Source organism: Phyllostomus discolor, chromosome 6, assembly GCF_004126475.2.
Source record: "Phyllostomus discolor isolate MPI-MPIP mPhyDis1 chromosome 6, mPhyDis1.pri.v3, whole genome shotgun sequence".
Lineage (NCBI taxonomy): Eukaryota > Metazoa > Chordata > Mammalia > Chiroptera > Phyllostomidae > Phyllostomus > Phyllostomus discolor.
In genome coordinates, this window is record NC_040908.2 from 164,337,073 (window position 1) to 164,363,649 (window position 26,577).

Here is a 26,577-nt window from a genome sequence, read left to right on the forward strand (position 1 = left end):
CGCAGGTGAGCAGGGACACTGTCTGGAGAAGAAAGGGGTTGCCCAGGGAACAGCCCACATTACTGTTGGCTGCAATGAATGCTTCCCCAGAGGCAGTGATGGGGTGGGTGTGCCGTGGAACGTGCAATGCGCCTTCCCAGAATCCCCCCATTTCCAGGAATAGCCCGAGTCCGGCAGCTCCTTTTCCACTGCACACACAGGGGCTCGGCCTGCCCCTCCTGGGGACGTGTGTGAGTCCGGACCCCGGGCTAAGAGGGGAGCTGCCCAGTCAGTGTGCTAAAGTTCAAGTGCATGTGATCAAGCAGGACAGATGTCTTGGAGGAAAGTGGAGAGAGAACAGACTGGGGCTGAGAAGGCGCCGACCTGCAGCAGCAGCCAAGGCAGACAGGCCAGGGGGTTCCTTCACTCCCCAGGTCCTGGGTCCCCCAACCCCATCAGCCCACCCTCAGCATCACCCACAGGGGACTTGTGCCCTCGTATGAGAAGATACCAGAGACCATGCACTTGCTCCTTGTGGGTGCACTGACAGAAGGGCACGTGGGGCTTCATGAGGCCCTGGCTGTCTGCATGTACACAGAGACTCTGACCTTGGCAGCACCTTGAACTCAGACTTTCGGCCTTTGGAACTGTGAGAAAACACGTTTCCATTGTTTCACCCACTGGTCTGTGGATTTATTGCAAGCCATCAGACTAGTCCAATCCTCACAAAGAACGGATTCTGTCACGGTGGGTCAGGTGACAGATTGGTACCCACTGGTTGCCTGACCAGTGAGTCTCCCGTCACCACCTTCTCCCAGTCAACAAAGTTCCTGGTGTTGTTCAGCACAAGGCGCCTCTCCTGCAGATGCAGGGGGTGCTCGGGGTGGCCTCGTTCTCTGTGGCCGGTGGTGCTGGAGGCTGCTGCAGGCCTTCGGACCAGCGAGAGAGAAGACGGGAGGGCCTGGGTCACTTGTGGCCTTGGTGCCCTGCTGAGCTGACCCCGAGTCAGCTGCCTCCATCTTCCTGGGCCAGGCTGCTGAAGCCCCTTTTTGATGATGTCTGCTTCTCGCAGCCCCGTGCCTCCTAACGGCCATGGGCTGCTGGGCCTCCTCATGCCAAGGCGCCCACTTTCTAGAAGCTTCCCCATGGAGGACAGCACCCCGACAGTCCTGCCCTGCGGCTCCTGTACTTCCTGTAGTTGCTACGAGGCAGGGGCCTCTGTGGCACCTGGGGGTGGACAGCTCGGGGTGCTCCTGCCTCCCCTTCCTGGTGTCGGGACACTTGTGCCGGGCCTGGGTACATTGTAACGTGGCTTCCAAGCCCCAGTGACCCCATGGTTTCATGCATGTAATTATAGGCCTGTCCCCTCAGAGAAATCCCGAGTCTCCCTTCAAAGCACGTTCAGCCCTGGCTAGTGGCTCAGTTGTTGGAGCGTCAACCTGAGGCACCGCGGTGGCCAGCCTGACCCCCGGTCGGGACACACACAGGGAGCAACTGAAGTGCATGGATGAGTGGGGGAACCAAGCGATGCTTCTCCCTCTCTCTCCCCCCCTTCCTCTCGTGCTGGAATCCACAAATTTAAAAAACATTAAAGCTATTTAGTAATCAGTTGTTCTTAGTATCATAAGGAAACTGAAAGTGGAATTCTCAGCTTCCATATAAAGCCTGTCCCACCAGCAGCACCCACCACGCAGCGCCATGGGCTCCGAGGTAAGTCCCCGCACCTTCCTGTCGGTGGCTCTGGGCGGCGGGCAGCTCCCCTCCTGCGAGGGCCCCGCCTGTGCTCTGGCCCTCTGACCTCCAGAGCTCGTCTTTGGAGACTTTTAGAGAAAACTATGCTGCTTCGAATGCTCTTTTTATGGGTAGGGCAGTGAGGTCTTCAGGCAAATGAGCCTTGTCTCCTAATCTGGCACCATGGGGGGACCTGGGGCCCCCAATTGGGAGGGTATTGGGTGTCCAGGCTGATGGGGGGACCTGGGAAGTGAGCGAATCCCTGGCCTGTCTCCGTCTGCTGCCACCCCAGATCGGGGCCTTCTCAGCCCCAGTCTGTCCTCTCCCCCCTTTGCTCCAACACAGGTGGTCCTGCCTGGCACTGTGCCCTGGAGTTTTAGCGTGCTGAGTCCACAGCTCCCCTCCTGTCACCCTGGGGTCCAGACTCACACCCGTCCCCAGGGGGGCAGGCCGAGCTCTGTGTGTGTTTAGCTGAGAAGGAACCGCTGGTCTCGGGCTACTCCTGGAAATGAGGGGGTTCTGGGAAGGCGCACTGCACACTCCGGAGCCCGTCCATCTGCATCCTGGGTCCAGGGGCAGGGCTGTGTTGGGGGAAACACAAAACTGGGCAAGTCCCTGGGGAACCATTTCTGACCCAGAGGGGCCCAAGCCCACCTCCGTCTGTCCCCTGCTACTCTGCACAGTACCCTGGCCTGGCCTTAGTTAGTCGTGTCCACCCCGCCCCAGATGGAGCCGGCACTGGGTCCACCCTGCCCTGGGCACAGAGAGGAGGAGCTGGGGAATCCCGACCCTGCTGACCGCCCCACTTTCCTCCTCCTCACACACTTCCTTCCCTCCTACTGTAGACCAGGCCCCTAGGGGGGGGATCCTGGAGATGCAGGAGGGAGGGCCCAGCACACAGGGACCTCCCTGACTGGAGCTCAAAGCCCAGAGGGGTACAGACAGGCACAGGGACCTGCAGTGCCACGTGGTCCTTGTGGGGAGAGGTGCAGGTCCCCGGGGCCTGGGGACCCAGAGTGTGTCAGCTGAGCCAGGCTGGGGACTTCAGGGCAGCATCTCAGAGGAGGGGTGTCTGTCTGATGTGGGGAGAGGAGGTGTGGGGGTGGGACAGGCGGAGAGGAGGACAGAGAAGCACATGTGTGTGCAGAGGGGCAGAGGTGGGAGTGAGCTGCCTGGTGGGAAGGCAAGGCCTGCAGTGGCCTGGGCGGCAGTGTTGGGAGGGCCAGGGGTCCAGGAAGGGTCGGCATGAGGGGCCTGAGAGCTGCCCACGGGCCAGCCTGAGCCCTAAGGCCAGAGACAACAATTTCCAGATGGGCCCTTCTGAGGTCAGACAAAGGTCATTTCCAGGTGGGCCCTGTGGGAAGGCCACAGTGGGTCTTGGGGAGACTGGAGGGGGAGGGGGAGGCACAGGAGGCAGGGGGCTGCTCAGGACACCATGAGGGTCACATAATGGGGAACCGGGAGGCCTTGAACCAAGTCATTGTGAGGATATGAGCAAGGACGTGAATCAGGAGAAACTTCCAGGGTCAACACCGGTGTTGGGTGTTGGCAGGAAGGAGGGCAAAGGGAAGCTGACCCCTGGCCTCAGATCGGGTGTCCTGGGGTGAGGGCAGTGGAGGGGCTGCTATTTGCTGAGGTCAGGTAGAAAAGGAGAGTAAAACGGAAATATTCTCCAGTGACGAAACGGCCACTCCCTGGGCAGTGTACTGGGGCCCAGGAAGGAGCTGTCGGAGGGGAGGGGGCAGGGACGCAGGGACTGGGAGACCCGGGGCAGAGAAGACCCAGTGCAGCTGCTTTCCCGCCAGGTGCTCCCTGCACTCCCTGCCCCCTCTCTGAGCCTCAGTCTGTAAACCAGTGCAAACGGGTGCTCCACACACCCTCACCAGGTGATGAGCACCAGCCAGGGGTCCTCAAGCCAAGCAGGGTCTACAAGCGGGGCCTTTTCTGGGGCCTGGACATCTGTGTACACCCTTCTGGCATTTTCTCTTCCAGTTCAGTAGCAAATGCAATCCTGGAGACCTGATTGAGATTTCCCGTCCTATCTACCAGCACTGGGCAATCTACATGGGAGATGGCTACGTGGTTCATTTGACTTCTACAAGTAAGGACTGTGAAAGTATAATCTTCAAAGTTTTGTTAACATAATGAGAATACCTCAAAGCCAAATGCCACCATGGGAAACCTGAGCTGGTTTCTCCCTGAGCAGTGGGTGGGTCACCCTACATCCATGTCCCTCTGAATCACCCCAGTGTGTCACCCAGTACCTGACAGGGCAGGGAAGGAGGTTCATGGGTGCCCCAGTGCAGCCAGGTGGTTCGGCCTTGGGGGCTCTGCAGCTCGGTGCCCGGTTACCAGGGCAGGTGAGGGCTGATGTCACTGAAACCAGCAAAGGCTTTGAGTGTCTGTGGTCACATAAAGGACAAGGTTCCTCAGTGCTCTGTCCTGGGCACTCACGTGATTTCACAGAAAAGGAGTCCTGAGTGTGGACTTAGTTGTCCTCAACAGAGGCAGCTCTCACGGTGACACGTCACGAAGAGCATCCTCTCACAGACGCACCTGCGGGCCCCGAGGCTCTCTTTAGCTCCTGGAGAGCAGGGGAGGCAGGCCGGCCTGCCAGGTCGGAGGGGAATGTGGGACGCAGGTGTGAGTGCCGTCCAGGATGGAGGGATGCTGGGGTGGGACTGCTGACTGAGGGCCAGGGCTGCGTGTCCCCCAGAGCCTGTCACCCTAACCTTGGACACGAGGGTTTGCACTGTCCCCAGAAGCAGTCCGTTGTCAGAATAATCTTTGCATCTTGTCCATTTTCTGTAAGCTCTCAGCTACCCTGACAGAGTCGTAACAATGTCTGAACGGATGGAAACTAGTGAACGCTACCCCCCTAGTCAGGGCGACACTTCGGGAGGCTTAGAGCAGAGAGCAGAGCTGCAGCCCCCGGGGTCCAGGGTCCAGGGTCTGGGCTGTGCCTGCATGTTGGGGGCACTTTCTTAAGGGAGGGGCGCTCAGTGGGAACCTCAGCCTTCAGTCGGAACCATAAACTGGGTGTGCTCAGTTGCTGTGCGCACTGTTCCCCACCCACCCCACCTAGAACATGACACTCGGACCCAGTGGGATGGACTGGGGGCCCCGGGAGCTGGCGGCTCCTGTGTGGGCCTCCCCACTGGCCACAGCGCTGTCAGGAATGTCCGACAATGTGTCTTAGGTCCAATATTGATTATATGAGGGGGGTCCAGAACATTGGAGTTTATTTATAAAAGAGATGTATTTATTCTTACATGTGTAAACTTCAGTCATCTTGAAAGCACTCTCTGCTGGATGCAGCACAACCATCGAGACCTTCTCTCCACTGCTCAGACCTGCTTTTGACTCGTTGATTCTGATGCCTTTCAGCGCTGCTGCCGTTTCTTGTGTCACTTCTCCCACATCAGCAAAACACGTCACTTTTAGGACCTTTTCCACCCAGGGAAACAAAAATTTGCTTGGGGAGAGATGGGGTGAACAGGAAGGGTGGGGCACGGGGCTCATGCTGTTTTTGGTCAAACACGGTGGGTGCTCAAACGGCTTTGACCTCTTCGGAAATACACAAGGGCACCGAGGGGAACAGAGAACAAACACGGTTTCCAGTCCTTGTTCACGGCGGCTGAGCCGGGGCACAGCCAACATGCTCATTAACAGGAGGGGCTGGTCAGCTAGACGGGGACCATTCTCATAACGGAACACAAGGCAGCCACTGGCCACCCCAGCACTAACACCATGAAAACACGTCACAGCTTGTTCAGTCAAAGGAGCAACATCTGTGACTCCCCCAGTCACATCTGGGAAGGGACGGACATTGGAAGCTCAGTAGCGGGCTCCCTTCTCTCTTCCTTCTGGTCTTACCCTCTCTTTCCCCACCCCTGCTACCCCCGCCTTTCCTGTAGCGCCTGACCCCAGTGTCTCCAATTCCAGGTGATTATCCGGAAGCGGGCTCCTTCAGCATCTGTGCCAGCATCGGCTCCAGCGTCGGCTCTGTTCTGTGCAAGACGGGTGTGGTGAAAATGGAGCTGCTGACTCATGTGGCGAGGGGCTGCAAGTATCGGGTGAACAACTGGTTGGACAAGGAGCTAAAACCACAGCCTGTGGAGCAGATTCTCAGTTCTGCCAAGAGGATGGTTGGCGAGATGTTGCCGTATGATATTATCAAAAATAATTGTGAGCACTTTGTCACCAAACTGAGATATGGTGAGCCCATATGCCAGCAGGTAAGACCCTCTCTGGGTGCTCCCTTTCCCTCCTGGAGGTCTGCTTCAGGTGGGGTGACCAGGCGGTGCACCCAGAGAGAATAGTTACCCTGAACGATGCAAAAGGGGGCTCTGGAGGATCCCCTCTGGCAGGGAGGCAGGACATGAGAGCCCTTCTCAGATCTGCTTCTAATCCTCTCAGGGTCTTTGCACAGGTCACCTCCTCTCTGGGCCTCAGTTTCCCCATGTGGAGAAGAAGAGCTGGTTGGAGGACCTCTGGGGGCTCTGGCCAGCCCTGTCTCTTCAGGGTCCTTCACCTGCAAGACCCCCTAAAGGCAGCCCCTGGGGCCCTGTGTGTGGTCAGGGAGCGTCTGGGCCCACCCAGCACCATGGCAGGACAGCTCTCCTAAGGCCCCAGAGACCACTGGGGCAGGGGGTGTCCGGTCAGTGGGCCCACGTGCCAGCTCAAGGGCACCTTTGTGTCCCACTTGGTCATAGCTTTAACCCCTCCCCCTCCCTCTCTTCCCAGTGTGTTGTCCCAACACACCCAGCTAGTGAGGGGCAGGAGCAGGATTCAAACCCCAGTTGCCCTGCTCTTCACTGCTGAACCACAGCGCCCCCAGGGCTGGGGGCCCCGTGACTGGGCAGGTGGGGGCCTGTGTGGGAGAGAGTGGAGGTAGGAGAGGCAGGTATGGGGGGGTAAGGGTTCGATGCAGAGGGGGGGTGCGTGTGGCCAGCCAGACATCCAGGCAGGCATGTTGAGCAGCAGATGGACATGTGAGCCTGGAGTTCAAGGCTGAGGGGGGCACTGGAAGGGGAAGTTTACAGGCTGCACTAGTGAACAGTCCACACTGTGGCCATGGTTTCCCAGGGTCTCCCCTCAGCCTCTGCCACAAGCATCTCCCTGCAGGGGTGGCCCCAGGGAGAGCCCAGACCACAGAGCCATTCCCACCTTGATCCCCAGAGCTCTGGGCCCAGGACCCCAGGCACAAAGCCTCCTCCCCACCCACCCAGGCCGGGAACACATGGCCTCCCCCAGGGAGTGCACACAGAGGACTCCATCAGCCCCTCCTGCCGGTTGGTGGGACAAATCCAGACAAGCCCACACTGAGAAGTGGTCACCACTTCTGTTTCCCAGGGAATGGGGCCAGCATCCTCTGAGGGAGAGGACCCTGGGCTCGCCTTGGGAGGGACGGAGGACCTGCCGGGATGGGCCTTGGACTCTGACACGGGCTGCCCACTTTCAGGTTAAAAAAGTTGAGATTGCAGCAGAGGTGGCTGGAGCCTTCGGTATATTGGCTCTCGCAGCAGACAACTTTGCTCAATATTTAATGAGGAACTGGCCCCACCACAGTGACAGCCTGAAGAAGCCCCAGGATCCTGCCTTGGAAACCGCTGAGCAGCCGACCACCCCCACCTCCACTGCCTCCCTGACTCCGGCTCTCCGGGAGCCCACAGATTGGTCCCTCATTCTCCGTCTCCCTAAGCAAAGGATGCAATAATTGTACCAAGACCTACAATGAATAAATGTATCTGCCTTTCCCTTCACAGAGGAATTCCACTGTGTGTTGTGTAGACTTCTAAACCAGACGGGAGGAGGTTCAGCGCCTGTTGGGGACACCAGCAAGCTCTGGCCATGTGGCCCTGGGTGACGCTCCCGACTCCCAGGCCTCAGGTCCTTCTCTCCGAGATGGGCCGGGGTCCGTGTCCCAGTGACAGCGTGAGGGTGGGGTGAGACTGTGGGCGGGAGACCCCTGCCCAGGTCTGGTCTGCGGCAGGAGCTCAGAGGACCGTCCCCGTGGTTCTGTGCAGACCGACCCTTGTTCCCACTGGACATCACTCCTTTCACTCTCAGGGGCAGAACACGAACACGAGATGCTCCCCCCAACACCATCCCCCCGTGGAGTCCCGCCCTCTGGTACTTGGGGCCCCTCCCAAGGCATGACCCTCCTCCCCCAGTGACCTCCCTCAGGCAGCCCCCCTGGGAGAAAGTGCTGCTTTTCTCTTTGAACTCAGGGGCCTCCTCCTCACCACCTGTGACTAGCAGAGGGAGTGATCTCATCTCTGGGCGCCCCCCTTGCCGAGGCTCCAGCTGCCCCCTGGGGGGAATGCTGAAGACCCCCACGCCACACTGAGGGCAGGACACCCCTCTGTGGGACACTGGGATGGGGGTGCCTGGGGTCACAATCGGCCTAAACCCGTAGAATGCACAGCAGTGAGAGCGGCCCCTGAGGTTGACTAAGGACCTGGGGTTATGATGCTGTGTCACTGCAGGTTCAGCGATTGTGACAACAGTGTCCCCTTGGGGGCTGTGGACAGTGGGGGAGGCTGTGCATAGTGGGGTCAGGGGGTCGGGACATCTCTGTACCTTCCCTCGGTTTTTCTGTGAGCCTGGAACTGCTCTAAACAGTAAGTCTTTTTAATAAGGCATCAGACATGATGTATTTGACTTTACAAAAATTTTGATTTTCCTTATGGCAAAATATTCCCCTTATTCTATTTTGCATTCCCAAATACTCACTTAGTCTTTTTTCCCACCTGCTTGATCATTTAAATGTATTTTCTTTCTCCTCTCTCAAATGATTCATGTGTACAGTCCCTTCTTTCATTAACTATATATTAAGTATATTTATTTTATAATCTAATAATTCCAATATGGAAAGGCTTCTGAGTTATTCAGCTCTGTTTGTCTCCTACTCTGTCTTAATAATAGTGGCCTATTTCTTGTTTTGGTTTCATTTTGCTGCTTAGCTTCAAAATTTTTGGCTGATATATATGATAATCCCTGAACTTTTCTGAGGAAATTCTCCTTTAGAGAAAACTTGCATTCCCTTCAGCAGCTGTCAAGGGGCCCAGGCGTTTTCTTCTTCTTTTGTTTTATACACTCACCCAAGAACATTTTTTCTCATTGCTTCTAGAGAGAGAGAAGGGGAGAGAAAGAAAGAAACATTGATGGGAGTAGGGGGGAGAGAAAACTGTACTAGAACAATGATTAAAATAAAAAAAATTAAAAAAAAAACATTTGAGAAAGTAAAAAAAAAAAGAAAGAAACATTGACACAAGTGAGAAGCATCCATGGGCTGCCTCCCGCAGGCGACCACATCAAGGCTAGTGCATGTCCCAGACGGGATCGTACTGGTCCCGGTCAGGGATCATGGTCACCCCAGCTGGAGCTCAAACCCACAAAGGAGGTTGTGACCTGACCTGGGATGGAACACTCAACCTATCAGTTACGCAACAATGCTCCCACCAACTGAGCCACACTGGCCAGGGCAGCACTATCGTTTTACACAAAAATACTTTTTTATCTGTTTCAAATAATTTGTATTGCACTTATTGGGGTGATATTACTTAATAAAAGTTTGTAAGTTTCCGGTGTACAGGCTACAGGACAGGATCTGCGTGTTGCACTGTGCGTTCCCCACGCTGAGTCAGGTCTCCTTCCGTCTCTGTTTATCCCCTTCCCCCTCTTCCTCCTCCCCCACCCCCTTCCCTCTGGTCATCACCACACTGTTGTCTGTGTCTAAGAGAATTTTCTCCAATCCCTTCCCACTTTTTTCCAGCCCCCAACCCCTCTCACATCTGACAGCTCTATCTATGAGGTTGTTTCCGTTTTGTTAACTTTGTTCATCAGATTCCACATATAAGTGAAACCATGGTATTTGTCTTCCCCTGACTGCTTTATATCACTGAGCATAATGCTCTCCAGGTCTAGCCATGCTGTCAGGCAAGCTCAGATTTCTCTTTTACAGGCAAGCAGTATTCCACTGGGTAACCGTACCACAGCGTTTTTAATCCACTCCTGTACTGACGGGTATTTGGGCCACTTTCAAAATTCAGCTACTGTAAATAACACTACAATGAACATAAAGGTGCAAATATTAAATTTTAAAACAATTTAACCTCCTCAGGCCGGGCAGGGTGGCTCAGTTGGTTGGAGCATCATCTCGTACACCAAAGGTCTCCCGTTTGATTCCTGGTCAGGGCCCATACTTAGGTTGTGGGTTTGAACCCTGGTTGGGGCCATATGAAAGGCAACCAATTGATGTTTCTCTCTCATATCAATATCTGTCTGTCTCTCTGTCTCTCTCTCTCTCTCCCCCCATCCCTCCCTCCCTTCCTCTCTCTTAAAAACAAAATCAATAAATATATCCTTGGACAAAGATTAAGAAAAAAAATTCACCATCACAGAATTACCCTCTGCTACTTCCTAGCATGCCCTGGGTGGGGTCTCAGAAGCGCCAGGTCCCCAAGTTCTCACACTTCCTCCCCGACTTCTGCCACCAGAGACCCTACTGAGTGGCCACTCCATCTGGCCATTCTCCATGGCCATCACCACAGCCACCAACACTCTGACTTGGGAATTCAGGGTGTCACCTCCCCTGGCTGTGCCTGCCCACACAGGAGGAAGCTGGCAGGCCCTTGACCCCCTCCCTGCAGGAGAGACCAGGCTGGACCCTCGCACAGGGCTCCCCTGGAGTCTCAGGGTCTCAGAGGCTGAGGGACAAGTGAGGAACTTGTCCACGCTGCTACCAAAGGGGGCCATTCGCCCACTCCCAGGCTGAGATGTCAGCTTCCGTGTGGGGGTTCCAGAAGGGTCCGTGCTTGCCTTGTTGCTGCCAGGCTCCCTCTGGGTCAGCGGCCCAGCTCTGTGAGGCCCAACAAGCAGGAGGCTGAGACGCAGAAGGAGGCTCCCCACCTGGTGCAGTCTAAGGCTCCCCAAACAGGAGAGGGAGCTTAGGGATCAGATCCTGTGAGTGTGGTGACCTCCAGCCTCTAATTCTGGGCAGCAAATCTCCCCTGGGACAAGACCCAGGCTGTCAGCAGCTCTGGAGGGACCAAAGGTCAGTGCCAGCTCCACCCCACCCGCCAAGTGCCCCAGTAGCAGGGGTGCTGAACGGCGGAGGGGGCTCACCCATTACCCCCTCCAAGTGAACCTGCCTCTGAGGTCAAGACTAAGCTGCATCGGCAGAGCTGATTGGCCTAGTGAGGTCACCTGACCCATCAGCTATCAATTACCACCCTGAGCCAGGTGCAGTGAGCTGAGCCAGTCAGAGTCTCTCTCAGGCACTTGAACAGGGACCAGGCCCTGCAGGCCTTGGGGGACCTGCTGCTGAGCTGATGTAGGAGGAGAAGGCCCAGCATGGCGGGGGCCATAATGGTACTGATTGTTCCTGGAACCAAGAGACACAGAGTAACAGGAGGAACAGGGAGCCTCAGTCACAGGGTCTGGGTCACGTGCATAGCCAAGACTCTTCCTCTCAGTTCCAGCTGCTGAGGTCCCGGCCCCTGCAGGCCAGTGCTTCCCGGTCTTGTCCACTACAGGTGTGTCTGCCCCGCCCCTCCTGCATCCTCAGGCCATAAAAAGAACCCCCCCACCTGCCAGAGGAAACCCGAGAAAAGCAATGAATGGCCAGGATGCACCTCAGTGCAGCTGGGAAGGGGCCTGTGTGAGTCCCCTGCACATTCCACCCCCTGAGGGTTTGGGAGCGGCTTCTACAACTGGGACATTCATTCTCACTGGTCCAGAAGCTGAGTTCCAGATGAGGACACCCGCAGATTCGGATCCTGGAGAAACCCTCTTCCTGGCTCGCAGACGGCACCTCTCCCTGTGTCCTCACGTGGAGGAGAGAGAGTCTGGTCTCTCTGCTTCTTAGAAGGGCGCTGACCCCATCAGGCCCACCCCTGACCGCCCCCTCCAGGAGCTCCTGTAACCTAATCACCTTCCGGGCCCACCTCCAAACGCCATCCCACTGGGGGTTAGTGCTCCAGCATGAACTGGGAGTGGGGGGGGGGGGCGGGGGGGACACAAACGTTCAGTCCATGACACAGCCCCGTGTGTCTTTAACAGAATTCGCGCTAGGCTGCCTGTGCCCAGATGAAATCTTCTTGTGCTTTTATTTTGCTCCATTCAAATCAGCTGAAATGATTATAAAAGAGAGTGACAGCAACAAAGCGAACCCGACCCCTGCTGGCTCAGCAAGAATTCTCCTCGTCAACTGGCTGCCGTTGGGACGGTTCCTTGCAGTCACTGCTCGTGCTCCTCCCGCTTGCTTCTGTCCAGCAGGAACCCGATGAGGCCCGCGGCGGCCAGGCCCACTCCCAGGACGCCCGCGGTCACACCTACCGCCACGAGCGCATCGGTGACCTGCAGCAGAAGAGGAGGGCGTCACGCTCAACACCAGGGGCCTGACCATGGAGACTCCCAGCACAGCCCTCAGCTCAGCAAAGACCCATCTGGCCCTTGTGCTGTTCAACGAAACCACAGAAGGGACTCTTGTTGGCAGAGTGGGGGGCGGGCCCCAAGAGGGCAGGTCCCTCAGCCTTACCCATCCCATTACGTATCGTGCACGACTGCTTTTGTGCCACAGAGCTACCACGACAGAGCGGAGTAGAGAGGCGAGGGCCACAGGGCCACGCTTGCCACTCCCTGCCCTCCACGGAAAACGCACGCCTGTCTGACGTGACCTGGGCTTCCCCTCCTGCGGGCTCACACTGTGCCCTCCGCCTGCAGTGCACACCATGCCCGCTCCCTGGTAATTGCCAGCTCACTTTCCACTGTCAGATTAGTCCAAGGAATTCAATCACACTCGGCTCAGGAGCCACCTCCTCTGTGACGCCTCCCTTGAGCAGGCACCTGGGTGCACTCCCACCTCTGCGCAGTGGCCGTCAGGGACCAGAGGTGCGAGAGCTAACTGCTGAATGACTTGGGTAAGCCACTGAAGCACTGTGAGCCTCGGTTTCCCCACCTGCAAAGTGGGGGTAATACAACCCACCCGAGGTGCTGTGGGAAGGGGCCATGTCAGGTCCGGGCAGCCACAATGGCCTTGGCACTGGGGGTGACGGCCATGGCTGTGACATCACCCCTAACCGCACTGGTCTGCAGAGCGGACACTGGCAGGGCTGCTGGCCCTCATCCCTGCCTGACTGTCGTCACACCCTCGAGGGCAGGGAGCCTGTCTCCGCCACTTTGTCTCCTCTGTGCCTCTGTCTCCACCCCGGGCTGGCCCACACTGACGCCCCACCACGGACCACTGAGGGAACGGTCTGGTCTGGTTCCTGGGGACTCGGCTCAGGCCGAGGACGCACCTGGTCGCTGCGGGAGACTCCGTAGCGCAGCTCGTTCACGAAGTGCTCGCAGTTGTCGCTGGTCAGCTTGTACAGCACCTCCTGCCCCACCCGCTCCTCCGCCCGCTGCACGATCTTGTTGGGAGGCAGCGGGGTGTACTTGTCGTCATGTTTGTTGTTGACACGGTACCCGTCTGTCCCCGCCACCACAGACAGCAGCTCCTTCTTCACTATGGCCTTGTCGGCCAGGGCGGACAGGAGGCTGGCCGCACCCGCTCCGGCGATCTCACCTGCGGCCCACAGAGAGGGAACAGAGGGCTGGTCCTGGGTGGGGCCCCGGGGCTTGGAGCAGGCAAGCAGGCAGCCCCACTGCCCTTGGCAGCATCGGGGAGGATGAGCTGTGGAAGGGTCTGGCCACCCCGCCTGGCTTCAACCTCAAAGGCAGGGCAGACCCGAGCTTGGGTGGCTATGGAGCATCCCTGGGCGCTGGCTTCCTCCTGAGGACGTGAGCTCTTGCAATGGACCATGGGCGTTCAGATGTCCCTGCAAGACGCAGGATGGGGCGGACCAGTGCAGGGCAGACATCCAGGTCCTAGTCCCAGCTCCCCTCACTGGCTTTTGGTCTAGAAACTGTCACCGGTCCCCTCTGAGCCAGAGCCGGGGGGACCTCAGCACACTAAGGTGACATTTCTTAAAAACTAGGAAAGGCGGCCGTTGAGCAAGGTGAGGCCTGACCTACAAACCCAGTGCCCCACTCACCACATGGCCTCAGACAAGTCCCTCTCTTCTCACGGGTCTTTTATCAGTTACAGATTGAAGGCACTGGATGAGGTGACATCCACACTGCCCCAGCTCTAAGCTCTCTGATTTGCCTCTAAAGGAGACCTGGGCCTCCTGCTCACCCTGGCTTCCAGGGAAGCTGGAATGAGAAGGCAACTCCGTGGGCCCTGGAACCGTCCAGCAGGCAGACGAGTTTCTTCCTCTCCCCAGTAGAGGGCGTGCTCTCCTCAACTACTGGGAGCTACTTGGACGTGTCAGCACTGTACCTTAGGATGTCTATTTACCCCACAGAGATGAAAGTGTATGTTCACACGTATAAAACAGACCTGTATGGGAGTACTTACTATGGCTCTAATAGTGGCTGTCAAAAATTAAAAAACTGGAGTTCCAGCCAAGATGGAGGCGTAGATAGATACGCTTCACTTCCTTGCTGAGCCAAAAGAAGGACAACAACCAATTTAGAAACAAAAACAACCAGAACTGCCAGAAAATCCAACTGCAGGGAAGTCCGACAGCCAAGTTGCTGATGAAGAAACATTGGCCCAGACTGGTGGGAGGGGCGAGGACTGGAGCTGGGGCAGAGAGGTTGCCAAGCAAGGCAGCAGCTGCAGGCTCGGCGGTCCCACATTCCTGTGTGGATAAACCGGGAGGAACAAGTGGGGATCGAGACAGGCTGAGCAACCCAGGGTCCCAGCACAGGGAAATAAACCCTCAAAACCTCTGACTGAAAACACCTGTGAGGGTTGAGGCAGCTGGAGAAACTCCTGGCCTACAGGAGAGTTTGTTGAGAGACCCACAGGGTCCTAGAACACACACAAACCCTCCCACCTGGGAATCAGCACCAGACAGGGCACAACCACTTGTGGGAGGTAAGGGAGGTAACTGAAATCGAGGAGAGAGCCAAGCAAGGGACATTGTTCCTTCTCTTACCCCTCCCCCGCACACAGCGCCACAAAGCAGGGACTTGGTTGCCCTGCCCCGCCCTGATGAATACCTAAGGCTCAGCCCCTTACTACGTAACAGGCAAGCCGAGACAAAGAAATATGGCCCAAACGAAAGAACAGATCAAAACTCCAGAAAAACAACTAAGCGATGAAGAGATAGACAATCTATCTGATGCAAAGTTCAAAATACTGGTAATCAGGATGCTCACAGAAATGGTTGAATAGGGTCCCCAAACAGAGGAAAGAGTGAAGGCTACACACAGTGAAATAAAGGGAACCAACAGTGAAGGGAAAGAGACCAGGACTCAAATCAAAGATTTGGAACAAAAGGAAGAAATAAACATCCATTCAGAACAGAATGAAGAAACAAGAATTCAAAAAATGAGGAGAGGCTTAGGAACCTCTGGGACAACTTTCAATGTTCCAACATCTGAATCATAAGGGTGCCAGAAGGAGAAGAGGAAGAACAAGAAATTAAAAATTTATTTGAAAAAAGAATAAAGGAAATCTTTCCTAATCTGACAATGGAACTTAGACGTGCAAGTCCAGGAAGCTCAGAGGGTCCCAAAGAAGTTGGTCCCAAGGGGGAACACACCAAGACACATCATAATTACATTAGCCAAGATGAAAAGGAGAGAATCTTAAAAGCAACCAGAGGAAAGGAGACAGTTACCTACCAAGAAGTGCCCATTAGACTATCGGCTAATTTCTCAAAAGAGACCTTGCAGGCAAGAAGGGGCTGGAAAGAGAAGTATTCCAAGTCATGAAAGGCAAGGACCTACCTCCTACACCTATCCAGCAAAGCTATCATTTAGAATGGAAGGGCAGGTAAAGTGCTCCCCAGATAAAGTCAAGTTAAAGGAGTTCATTATCACCAAGCCCTTATTAGGTGAAATGTTAAATGGATGTATCTTTATTAAGAAAAAGAAGATCAAAACTATGAACAGTAAAATGACAATAAACTCACAGCTATCAACGACTGAACTTAAAAAAATGAATAGTCTAAGGGAACAACGAGAACAGGGAGAGAATCACAGAAATGGAGATCACAGGGAGGGTTATCAGTGGGGGAGGGGAGAATGGGGGTGGAAGGTACAGGGAATAAGAAGCATCATAGGTAGGCACACAGTAGATGGGGTGGGGGGTTAAGAATAGAACAGAAAACGAAGAAGCCAAAGAACTTACACGTCCGACCCACGGACATGACCTAAGGGGGTGGAATGCCAGAGGGAATGAGAGTACCGAGAGGAGGGGCATAAAGGGGAGAAATAATGCAACAATTGTAACAGCAAAATCCAAAAAAAAAAAAAACTAACTAAAAATTAAAAATAAAATGCAAAAAGTTTTAAAAGCCACCCCAAGGTCCTTCAGCTTTGTGAACAGAGAAGCGGAGATGGTCCGTCCACACAGCGGGACACGCAGCCACAGAAAGGAGCCAAGTGCGGTCACGTGCGGAACGACATCACACACGCTCCGCCGAGTTAAGGAAACCAGACGGAGAGCAGCATTCCATGGGATCCCGTGCAGATCACGTGCTGGAAGGGGCAACGCTATAGACAAAAGGTCACAGGTTGCCAGGAACTGGGGCTGTGGGGGCTGGCGTGCAGGGGTTGACAACAGGGAGGCAGAGGGGAACTTTGGGGAGCGAAGGAACTCTTCTATGTACCATGCTGATGGTTCATGACTGTAAGCATTTGTCAAAAGACATAGAACTGTGTGTACGAAATAGGGTAAATCTTACTATTAGTACATTATCCCTCAGTGAAGTCCCGTTTTTTTAAAGCCTGAATTTGGAGAATATGCACGTGCAGACGTACGCGAGTGCGCGAACACCAGCGGGACGGCCGCTGTCACCGGTGCTACAGAATGCCGTGACACGCGGGTGTCTACATTACTGGGCCAACTCCCCGCTGCGGAGTGGCTCCCAAGGTTTGGGCATTTTCTTGAATGCCACGGCCCTCTGGAAGGGGAGGGGCGGGCTCGGCACCCGCCGGCCCTGCACCAGTGCCCCGCACGCAGCCCTGCGTCTCATCCCGGCACCACCGGGAGGGGGGGCGCTCATCCGCTCTACGGAGGGTGCGGCTGAACTTAGGGGCGGAGTCAAGTCCCAAGTCGGCAGGCGGAGGCGCCAGGATCCCGGATCCCACACGGGCTCTGCCTCGTTAGGAGGCGCATGCTCCTTCCCTGACACTGTGCAGCCAGCTGGAAACTATTTCCTCCTCCTTCGCCCCTCCCGACACCAAGTACACATGATGGGGTCTTCCCTAGGACGGTGGGTGGGCTGGAACTGAGCCCCAACCTGTTTGGGAATAAAGGTCAACAGTCTCTCCATGAACTCGCTACTAAGGAAGAGCAGCACTGGGTATCCCTGCCAGGGAATACCGTTCAGCCAGTGGTCCCTGAATACCGCCAATGCCGGGCACTGAGGTGAGGACGAGCACCCAAGTGTGCAACCGCTCACACTCACTACCTCCTCCCTTGTGCTCCAGCCGAGAACCCATCCTTACTTGGAGGAGCCAGGTGGACCACGTAGCCATCTCCCACATAGACGACCCAGTGCTGGTAGCCAAGACGAAAAATCTCAATCAGGTCTCCAGGTCTTGGTTTGGCCTGCGACAGAAAATCCAGACAGGCTGAGGTCAGCCCTAGCAGGGAGCGCTCTGGAACTTGGCCTGTTCGGAGCGCCAGCCCAGCCTGCAGACTCCCTCTGACCATCTCCTGCAGGAACCGAAGGAGGGCGCTCTCCTCGCACAGGTGGAACGTCCCTCCCTCACTGGGGCTGCCGGGCTGGAAATGAACTCTTCAGGGCACAAGGAAGAGATGGGGGGAGGGGGGGTGCAGGGGGGCTGTGTGGGCAGGTGTGCAGCACGGGGGTGTGGCTGAGAGGTGTGCACATCTCATGCCAGAGCATGTTTGTGTGAGCGAGTGAGTGCATGATTCTCAGGGTGTCTAAATGCTTCTTAAAGAAAGGGCCCTGGCCATGTGGCTGTGTTGGTTGGAGTGTCGTCCGGTGGACCAAGGGTTTGCAGGTTCAGTCCCCGGTCAGGGCGTGTGTGAGAGGCAACCAACGGATGCTCCTCTTCCTCCCTCTCTCTCTCTCTCTCTCTATATATATATATATCTATCTCTCTATCTCTATCTCTATCTCTCCGCCTCCCCCCGGCTCTCCCCAATCCCCTTCTAGAATTAAATAAATAAATAAATAAATAAAGCCTTGTCAAGACCGCCCTCCTTGTGTCAGGCCTGAATGATTCTGTGAGTTACGGAGCTCCGACTGGTAAAGCCCAGGCACAGTGCTCAACATGACCCGCATTTGACATCCATCACTCCTGTGACTCAGGGCTCGCATTACCCTGTTGACAGACCAGAACACTGAGTCTCAGGAATGTTGGGGAAGTTGCCGGAAGGACCCTCACCTACTGAGGAGAAGAGCGAGACTGACACCTAGGTCTGTGTTTCCAACGATACACCCATCACAGTCCTGAGCATTGGGGGGGTGGGGGGGGTGCGGTGGGGGGGTGCAGGTGCTGAGCTCCGGGCTGAGTCCCGGGCCGGGATCACAGGGCGAGACTGGAGTTGGCAGGGCCCTTCCGGAGTCTGTGTGAGCAGGAGGTACGTTGCCCTGGCCACACTTGGACGTTGACATACACTCTTATCACGAAAGTTCTATTTAAAGGTGGCTCTGAGGTCAGCCAGCACCCCTCCTGCCCTGCCTGCGCCGAGCACTCAGGAAGTGGGACTGCTGGGGAGCCAGAGGGAAGGAGCCACATGTGGAAGGCAAAGAGAGGGGCGGACGGAAAAGGCAAGGGGAAAAGAGAGAGGGTCTTCGGACATGGGGGTGGACAAGGGCGCCTTCCTGGCAGCCCCCACTTGGTCCCACGCCGCTCTGCTCCATCTCCCTGGTCCCTCCGTCCCAGCTCGCCCCACCCACCCGGGACAGTGTGATGGAGAAGGTGGGCCTGGGCAGGGGGCAGGGCCTGCCCTGCCTGAGCCCACCATTCTCACCCCTCAGGAAGGCCCTGGGAAGCCCTCCTCGCCCCCTACCCGTGCCCCACCTCCCACCCCAAGCCCCCTGTGCCTGTGCTGCAGACCGACAAGGAACCCCACGCAGTCACCACGAACAGAGTTATGTTCGGAGTTTAAAGTAAGAGCTGCCTGGGGACTTACCAAAGCCATCCTTCTGTGGAGATGCTATCTCTGTGCTTCTGCCAGCGTGTCCAGCCTTCTGCAGCCTGGAGTTTCGTTTTCCCTCTGACCCTGCCCAGGAATAGTCACCTGTATTTAAGTCCATGGGTCACGTGACATGCTCCTCCGTAAGACCTGTGTCCAGGTGACCTGAGGGGTTAGGATCCGGTCGGAGGAGATTCATGGTTCTAATATTTAGCTTTAGCATGTATTACAAACTAATAATGATAATGGATCGCTTTTCTAAATGAAATAAAATCAAAGTTCACATAAACTCTGCTCCTTCTTCAAGCAGGGCCAGGGGACACGCCAGGAGGAAGAGGAGAAGAGAGGGACCATCAGCGTCGGGTGGGGCTGGGGTCAGGCCAGGCAGGATGGAGGGACAGACACCAAAGTGGAAGCGTCCCGAGGAGGAAGGAGATCCAAGGAGACCCCGAAAAAGGGGGCCGGCCGTGAGCAGAACGCACCAGCATTCTCACCAACATCAAAGCCGATGGAACTGGACAAACGTGTCCTCAGAGGCACACTCCCCGCCCCCCAACTGGAAACTGTGAGCCCCCAGGGCCGGAGGTGTGGCGGAGACCAACCCCTCTCAGCCTCTGGACCGCAGTCCGGGAGCACAGGTTCTAGACCAAATGGAAACCCAAGCCCAAGCCCATGACTGTCTGGGTGCGGACAGGCCATTTTTAAGGCACCGGCGCGCTCCCCGACCCGAAGCCCCAAATCAGAGTCTCTCATCTCACACCCCCTGTGGGCGGTAGCATCCCGCCGGGCCAACTGGACAGACAGGGAGGGTGGGGGGAGTGGGGAGGGCCCTTAGCATCCTGCTGTGGGGCACACGAAGAGCTTCCTTGTCAGGAGACAGGGGACTGGAGCTGAGACTGGACTGGAGCTGACTCAGGACGCACAGCAGCATCTCTGCCCACCAGCGGCCTTGCAGCCCTCGCGGTCTTGCTCCCCCCGGGTCTGGGTCTCCCTCCGCATCTCCACTCCATTCTCCACTCCAGCAGGACCATCCTGGGGACAGTGGGGTCGGTTTAGCTAATTCCACTCTGCCCTGGGGGCCAGAGCCCTTTGGGCCAGCTGCCACCTGATGCTGGACACCTTTTGAGTGGCTGGCCTGGAGTCAGGTGACCTCAGTTCGCACAGTCAGTACCATCCCCTCGCGCCATTGCAGCCTCATCTCCCCAACTGAGCAGGGTGGTGCCGGCGGTGGGGGGGGGGGTGGTTGGGGGGGGGCAGCAACTGATTGAACTGCACTGGGCAGGGCGGGAAGAAGGGGCACTGTCTCCTTTCTGGGACTTGTCCCTTTTCACCTAATCCAATCCGTTCAGGGGGTCGGAACATCGGGCCCAAGAGCCACGTGAGAAAAGTTATCTGTTTGTCCCAGCAGCTGCTGGGCGGGAAAGGTCAAAGTGCTCGCAGCTGGACAGAGAGCATGCAGGGGCAGGCCACATGCCCAGCCTGCTGGCCGCCCAGGGCCACCGCCTGGGACACAAACACTCCTGGGCTTCCACATGCTTTTCTATCACATAAAAGGCTATAAAGGGCAAGGTAAGCCTCCATACTCCCCACCCCCAGTCCCCAGCCCCGCCGTTCCCTCCACTGAGGCAGCCTCATCAGTCTCTTGGTGCCCTTCCAGCAATATAGTAGACTGCACATACTTTATAATGGCTTGTATTAAATCTTGTATCTATAGGGGAGAATATTCGTAAGTGTGAGGTGTGGGGAATAACAATAATAGTGCCAGCTGTGTGTACTGGAAACATCGAGGGAACCCTTTGTAAAGTGCGTATCAGACCGCTACGCCGTACACCTGAAACTAATACAAAGTCATAGCAGCTGTCCATGTAAACTGTGATTGAAAAACAAAATGTAGAGTTCTTTTAAAAAGAAGAAGTTAAAATATGTAACTTTATTCATAGTGTTGCATCCAGCAAACGCGAGAACAAATGTCGGAGACTTTCAGGGTATCAAAGATGTTGCTGTATTGGCCAAGCTTAACCTGCGCAGGGGCGAACTCTCAAAGTGTCCGGAGACACGGTACGCACAAGGGCTGCAGATGAGAGAGTCGCGCCGAGCACTCACGGCTAGGTTCTTATGTAGGGGTTTTGGCGCGAGCAAGCAAGCAAGAGTTTTACAGGAGCTGATGTGGCAGTTAGCTATTTGCTTATAGAGACAGCTCGCGGGAACAGGGTAAAATTCAAATTTTTAAAACTAAACAAAGCATTGCTTATCTAGCATACCCAGGGGAGAACATCTGCACGACACAGGACGTTTGCTTAACTACATCCTACACTCTGTCTCCCTGGTTAGTTCCTTTCAGCTACAATGCGGTTCCTGTTTACTAAGGTCACATTTAGTTCTTAATTTTCTTGTTCCCAACAATAGCAGCCTGGGCAATGGCTAACATATAGGAAAGGCTCAGAAACTACTTCCTGAATGAGCACATAAATGGAATAATACTTTAATGAAAACGAAAATATCTATTTCCTGGGGGGTAAAAAGAATAACAATAAAGCATCCATGCACCAACGACCTAGTTGGAGAAATCACCAAGCCTGCCCTGGCTAGGTGGCTCGGCTGGTTGGAGCCTCATCCAGTACACCAAAAGGTTACAGGTTCGATTCCCAGTTAGGACACATACTTAGGTCTCGGGTTCAATCCCCAGTTGGGATGCACACAGGAGGCAATGGATTGATGTTTGTCTCTCACATTAATGTTTCTGTCTCTGTCTAAAATCAGTAAACATGCTCAAGTGAGGGTTAAAATGGTGCGGACACCGGCCCACAGTGTCTGCGGCATTATGGATGAGATAACTTACATTCACATGGACTACCGAGTCCTGTGGAGGAAAAGGGACAACACGGTTACTCTCTCAAGGGGAGAGTGCCTTGGAGCAGCCTAGCCACTCTCTCAAGAGGAGAGCACACCGACCCTTGCCTTGACAGGTTTTTACTGGGTTTCAATTTGCACAGGAATACAGGTAAAGTTCATTAATCATTGTCAGGCAGTAAGGATCAAACAATAGCACACAAAAAACTACGAGGGCTTATTCTGAGTCATGGTCTATTAGCTAAAGGACTACAAAACTTTTGGAAACAAACTCATTTCCTGCTCAGACCCTTATCATTTAATTGAGAGCACCTTAGCAAAGCAGGTTTCACAGGATTTTATGCATTCTTTCTTAAGCTTGATCACCTGGGGAACCGCCCTTTCCAGCACAGGGCTGCACCCACCTCTGGCATTGTTTCAGGCTTACGTAGAGCAGGGGAAGTAAGGCAGCCAAGAGATTAGAAGACTTCTTGCAGACAGAATGAGGACTCAGGCTATGTCAAAGCCAAGGGGCGAGGGTCCATCACCCCTTTTGCTATAGCTCCCCAAGTCCTTCCCTGGGGCCTCCCCGTGATCATGTCTGTCTTAGGTCACTCCCCCCTTGGGGAATCTTACCCGTCACTGGCTAACCAACCAAGCATTGGGGGCTAGGCAGGGTGAAGTAAAGTGAGCAGAAGCGGTGCTCCTGCCAGGGAGATAAGCTTTGTCTCCTTAGTGGCTTATGATCCAAAGGTCGGTCACTCAGCCTTAGCCATGGGGGGGTTACAGCTTCTGAAACCAGGCAGGGCAGTTCCCAACATAAAAAATAATAAGAATTACCAATATCTTCGATAAGTTTCATGACACAAAAAGCCTGTGTACATGTTTACGTCAGCATTATTCATAATGCCCAAAGGCACACACAACCCTGACATCCACCAGCTGATGAATGGGCCAACAAAACAGGGTGGATCCATAGCATGGAATATTACTCAGCCATGAAAAAGAAAGAAGCACTGATATGGGCTTCAGCCGGGAGGAATCTTGACGTACGGTGGTGCGAGAAACCAGCCCCAAAGCCACACGTTATAGGGTTCTATTTCTAGGTAATGTCCGGAATGGGAAAACAAAGAGAGACAAAAAGTAGGTTAGTGGTTATTCACGGCTAGGCTGGGGTAGGGATGGTAGCTAAGGGGTTATGGAGTTTCTTTGTGAGGTGAAGAAATTTTCTAAAGTCGATTGTGGTGATGTGTAGGAGACCGTTCTGCGTGGCATGGGCCCAGCTCCCACTAGGAGATGCACAGAATCCATGCCTACGAATGGGTTCTCCCGTGGGGAATCAGGCCTGCAATGTACCTAGGCCACTTTGAGACTTGCTTTTGCTAAAACTCACCCTGAATTGAGACAGCAAGTGCTTACTGTAACTTCCTAAAATCCATGCTAAACCTCCCCGGTATGGGGTGTAACCAGTTCAACCACATTTTCCTTTCCATTTGCTAATATCTCTCTTCTGTGATGGGATTAGTGGCATTGGCTCCTTTGTTTCCTGTAGAAGGTAACCACCTAAAGCGAACCTTTAGGGCATAGTAAATGAGGACCATCATGTAATGTGCCGAGAAACCCAATAAAACCTGGTCATGGCAAGGGCTGTGGCTTTTGTTCCCCTTGAGAGAGAAGCCATGCTCGCCCTTTCCCTCCACAGGACTCCACAGGCAGTCCATGTGAATGTCTCGTGTCTCATGCACAATGTGGTGAACCTCACGAGCCGGGGTCCGCATGAGCTGGTGCCCACGAACAGGGACCCGGGGCTACGAGACATCATCGTTATGGACAACACACCAACTTGGTTGGAGTACGCGCACATCAGCCCAGGTAAGGGCAGAGGACACCGAGCACTTTTCGGTTAGGTCGTAGGGTGTGTTGGATTTCAGAGGAAAGGGTTTTCTTCCTAGGTCGCCGTCTACTGTGACCGCTTTGCAACTGGACCTTCTTTAGTAAGCAGGAGCCTTGCCCTCTCTCCCAAGCATTTGCTGCAACCTTGCGGGCTCGGGTCGAGCAGTTAAGAGCCATAAGAGCACTCACACCGCAACACCGTAAAAACACCCACAAGCTGATTCCCGCAGCACAACCCCAACTAGGTCTAGGCTTGGGAGAAAGAGCAAAGATTTTCCCTTTAATCAGCTTTAAAAACATCAACTAGTTACAGGACAATTTACAAGCATCTCAGCAAATTCTTTCTTTTAAGCTGCCTCTTGCGGTCCCTTCAGTTTTGCCTTTTCCCTCTGTCCTCCAGCATGAGGATTTAAAAGTGCAAATGGAGAAAAGGCAAAATTGAGACTGGTTTTGTAATCACTGTGCTCCAGGCAGGAGGAATTTCAGAAAAAGGTTCTTTTATTTCTTTTTTTTTTAAGATTTTATTTATTTATTTTTAGAGAGGGAAGGGAGGGAGAAAGAGAGAGAAAGAAACATCAATGTGCGGTTGCTGGGGGCCATGGCCTGCAACCCAGGCATGTACCCTGGCTGGGAATCAAACCTGAGACACTTTGGTTCACAGCCCGCACTCAATCCACTGAGCTACTCCAGCCAGGGCTAGGTTCTTTTATTTTTTAAAAAATTTCTTTAAAAGGTTTCTTCAAATCCTCAACCATGGGGAACGGGCTCTCTGGGGAACAAGAGCAATGTGTGAAGCTGGTTCAGCAGTTATGGGGCTGCCGGATGTCTCCCTGATGAGGGATCTTTAGACTTAGTTACTTAGGGAAAAGTTGGGCAGAAGTTGAAATAGCACGAGGTGGTGTGAGATAAGATTCCAGGTTAGTGTCTCGCTCCCTTCTTTAGAGGATTTAATTTGAAAATACTGGTTTGCTTGAATTGTGTTTTTGTTTTGAAAGGAACGGCTCAGTCTCAAAATATTTTGCTAAACCTCTGGTAAATAGAGTAAGATCTCTAATGATATTACATTATTAGGATTCTACTCAGAAAGGATTTAAATTGATTGATTGAAGAAAAGAGTAAGATCTCACTTCCCTCAGACAGTAAAAAGCACAGGAAGAACAGTAACGAGAAAATGTGTCTTTTAACCACTGAGTCCTCCTCCCGGAGGCCCAGGGACTGCTTTGGTCCTGGGGACAAGCTGTGCCGAGATTAGTGTCCTCCCTCCCTCTTCTCCAGCCTCCCCACAGTTGTCAAGGGAACTAGGAAATGAGACAGCTCACTTCTGAGCACACTCAAGGAATGCAGTAATCAATAAGAATTAACAACAACAAAAGTAAATGTATTTGCCAGTAGAGAAAAAATCTGTTTCTGAAAGTTATGAATATGCTCATAAATATGCTCATAAATATGAGCATATTAAAAATAATCTGTTTCTGAAAGTTATGAATATGCTCATGCTTTGTCAGTCTAAAGCATGCTATAAGTGGGGTGGGGGTGTGACGTGTTAAAGAAATATTAAGAGTCCTCCTTGTTTATGCCGGAGCCATGACCCTTTATTGTAAAACTGAAACATAGGTGAACTGTCTCCCAGGGAGCACTAGCCCTTCTCCATGGAAGACTAAGTACCACTTTTTAACTCAGCACCTGTAAACACTGATCGTTTCCTTGGAGAAGAACTGGCTATTCTCCCAGAGGGAACGGTTAGTAAATCAAATCACAAAAGGTCCTTGGCTCATAACCATTTTTGTCTAAAACATATTTAAGCAGAGCACCCCACCACCACCACATCTTTCCCACTTTCCTTGAAAACTCTGAACCTAGGAGCTACCAGGTCCTGGGAACAACAGGGCAATTAACTTGCTGCTTAAACTCACTGCAGCGTGCAGAAACAGCAGGGGGCCTGTCTTTCCCAGCTAAGCAGATTATTAAAGAATGTCCTGATCGCCAAGCCCGTAGCAAGGCGCCCCCATCTACAGGAGTGAATCCTCAAGGACTAGGTTCTCAAATAATTTGGCAAACAGGTGTCACTCATTACCCTCCCTTTGGAAAATTCAAATACGTTGATATTTCTATTGATACTTACTCTGGTGCCCTGCATGCATCTGTCTTAATAGGAGAATCTGCTAAAAATATACAAGCCCATTGGCTTGAGGCCTTTAGTCATTTAGGATGGCCTCAGCAAATTAAAACTGATAATGGCCCTGGATACCTTGCCCATTCTACTCAGGTTTTTCTGCAGCGTTGGAACATCCAACATAAAACAGGAACACCTTACAATCCAACAGGTCAGGCAATTGTAGAACTGACTCATCGTACTTCTAAAAATCTTTAAAAAAGGGGGGGAGTTATGAGTCCTTCCCCCCCAAATTTGATTATGTTAGCCATGTTTACATATAATTTTCTAAATTGTGATGAATCACTCTGAACTCCAATGGAGAACCATTTTCAGAAGAAGCAGCCAAAGTCATCTTATCCTCAGGTTTTATGTAGAGATTCGGTGGGAGATGGCTCTTGCTGGGCCCTGTAAATCTCTTACCTTGGGGAAGAGGGTATGTGTGTGTTTCTGTCCCTACAGGTCCCGTCTGGCCGTCAGCCAAAAGAGTACAGCCTTATCATGAGCAGGACAGACCCCAAGCTCTGGAGCTGAGAATCAATCAACTGACAGACTAGATGGCCCAGCTGATCCTGAGCAAACAGAAGGAAAATGGACACCCACACTGTCACTCACGGGCCTGGGTCTACCAAAGGAGGAGGTTGGGGCCTGCCTCAATGACAGGGGCCGAGGCTCAAGCGCCTCCTGCAGAGGACAACAACCCCTCAGTGCCCCATAATGTTCCCTTCAGGTGTGTCCCCTCCACATGGGGGGACACCAAGGCTCTTAATGCTCAAGCAAAGGCCTTATGGAACAAAAAGTGTTCCAGGCCCTT

The 26,577-nt window shown here is 53.9% G+C and overlaps 1 protein-coding gene across 2 annotated transcripts; it reads right to left on the bottom strand.

The window, feature by feature from the left end:
• Nucleotides 1-530: 530 nt before the first annotated feature.
• On the bottom strand, nucleotides 531-18,971 carry PLAAT2 (phospholipase A and acyltransferase 2). Of its 2 annotated transcripts, none has more exons than XM_036029620.1 (4): nucleotides 18,887-18,969; nucleotides 17,227-17,329; nucleotides 13,017-13,285; nucleotides 531-587 (listed from the first exon to the last, which is right to left on the bottom strand). In XM_036029620.1, exons 1-4 carry the CDS (start codon nucleotides 18,893-18,895, stop codon nucleotides 546-548), a joined length of 423 nt encoding a protein of 140 aa, XP_035885513.1. In that variant the 5' UTR covers nucleotides 18,896-18,969; the 3' UTR covers nucleotides 531-545. The 2 variants fall into 2 exon arrangements, with proteins under 2 accessions (XP_035885513.1, XP_035885512.1); XM_036029619.1 differs by lacking the exon at nucleotides 531-587 and adding an exon at nucleotides 11,799-12,075 and having other exon boundaries at nucleotides 18,887-18,971.
• Between the last annotated feature and the right edge of the window lie 7,606 nt (nucleotides 18,972-26,577).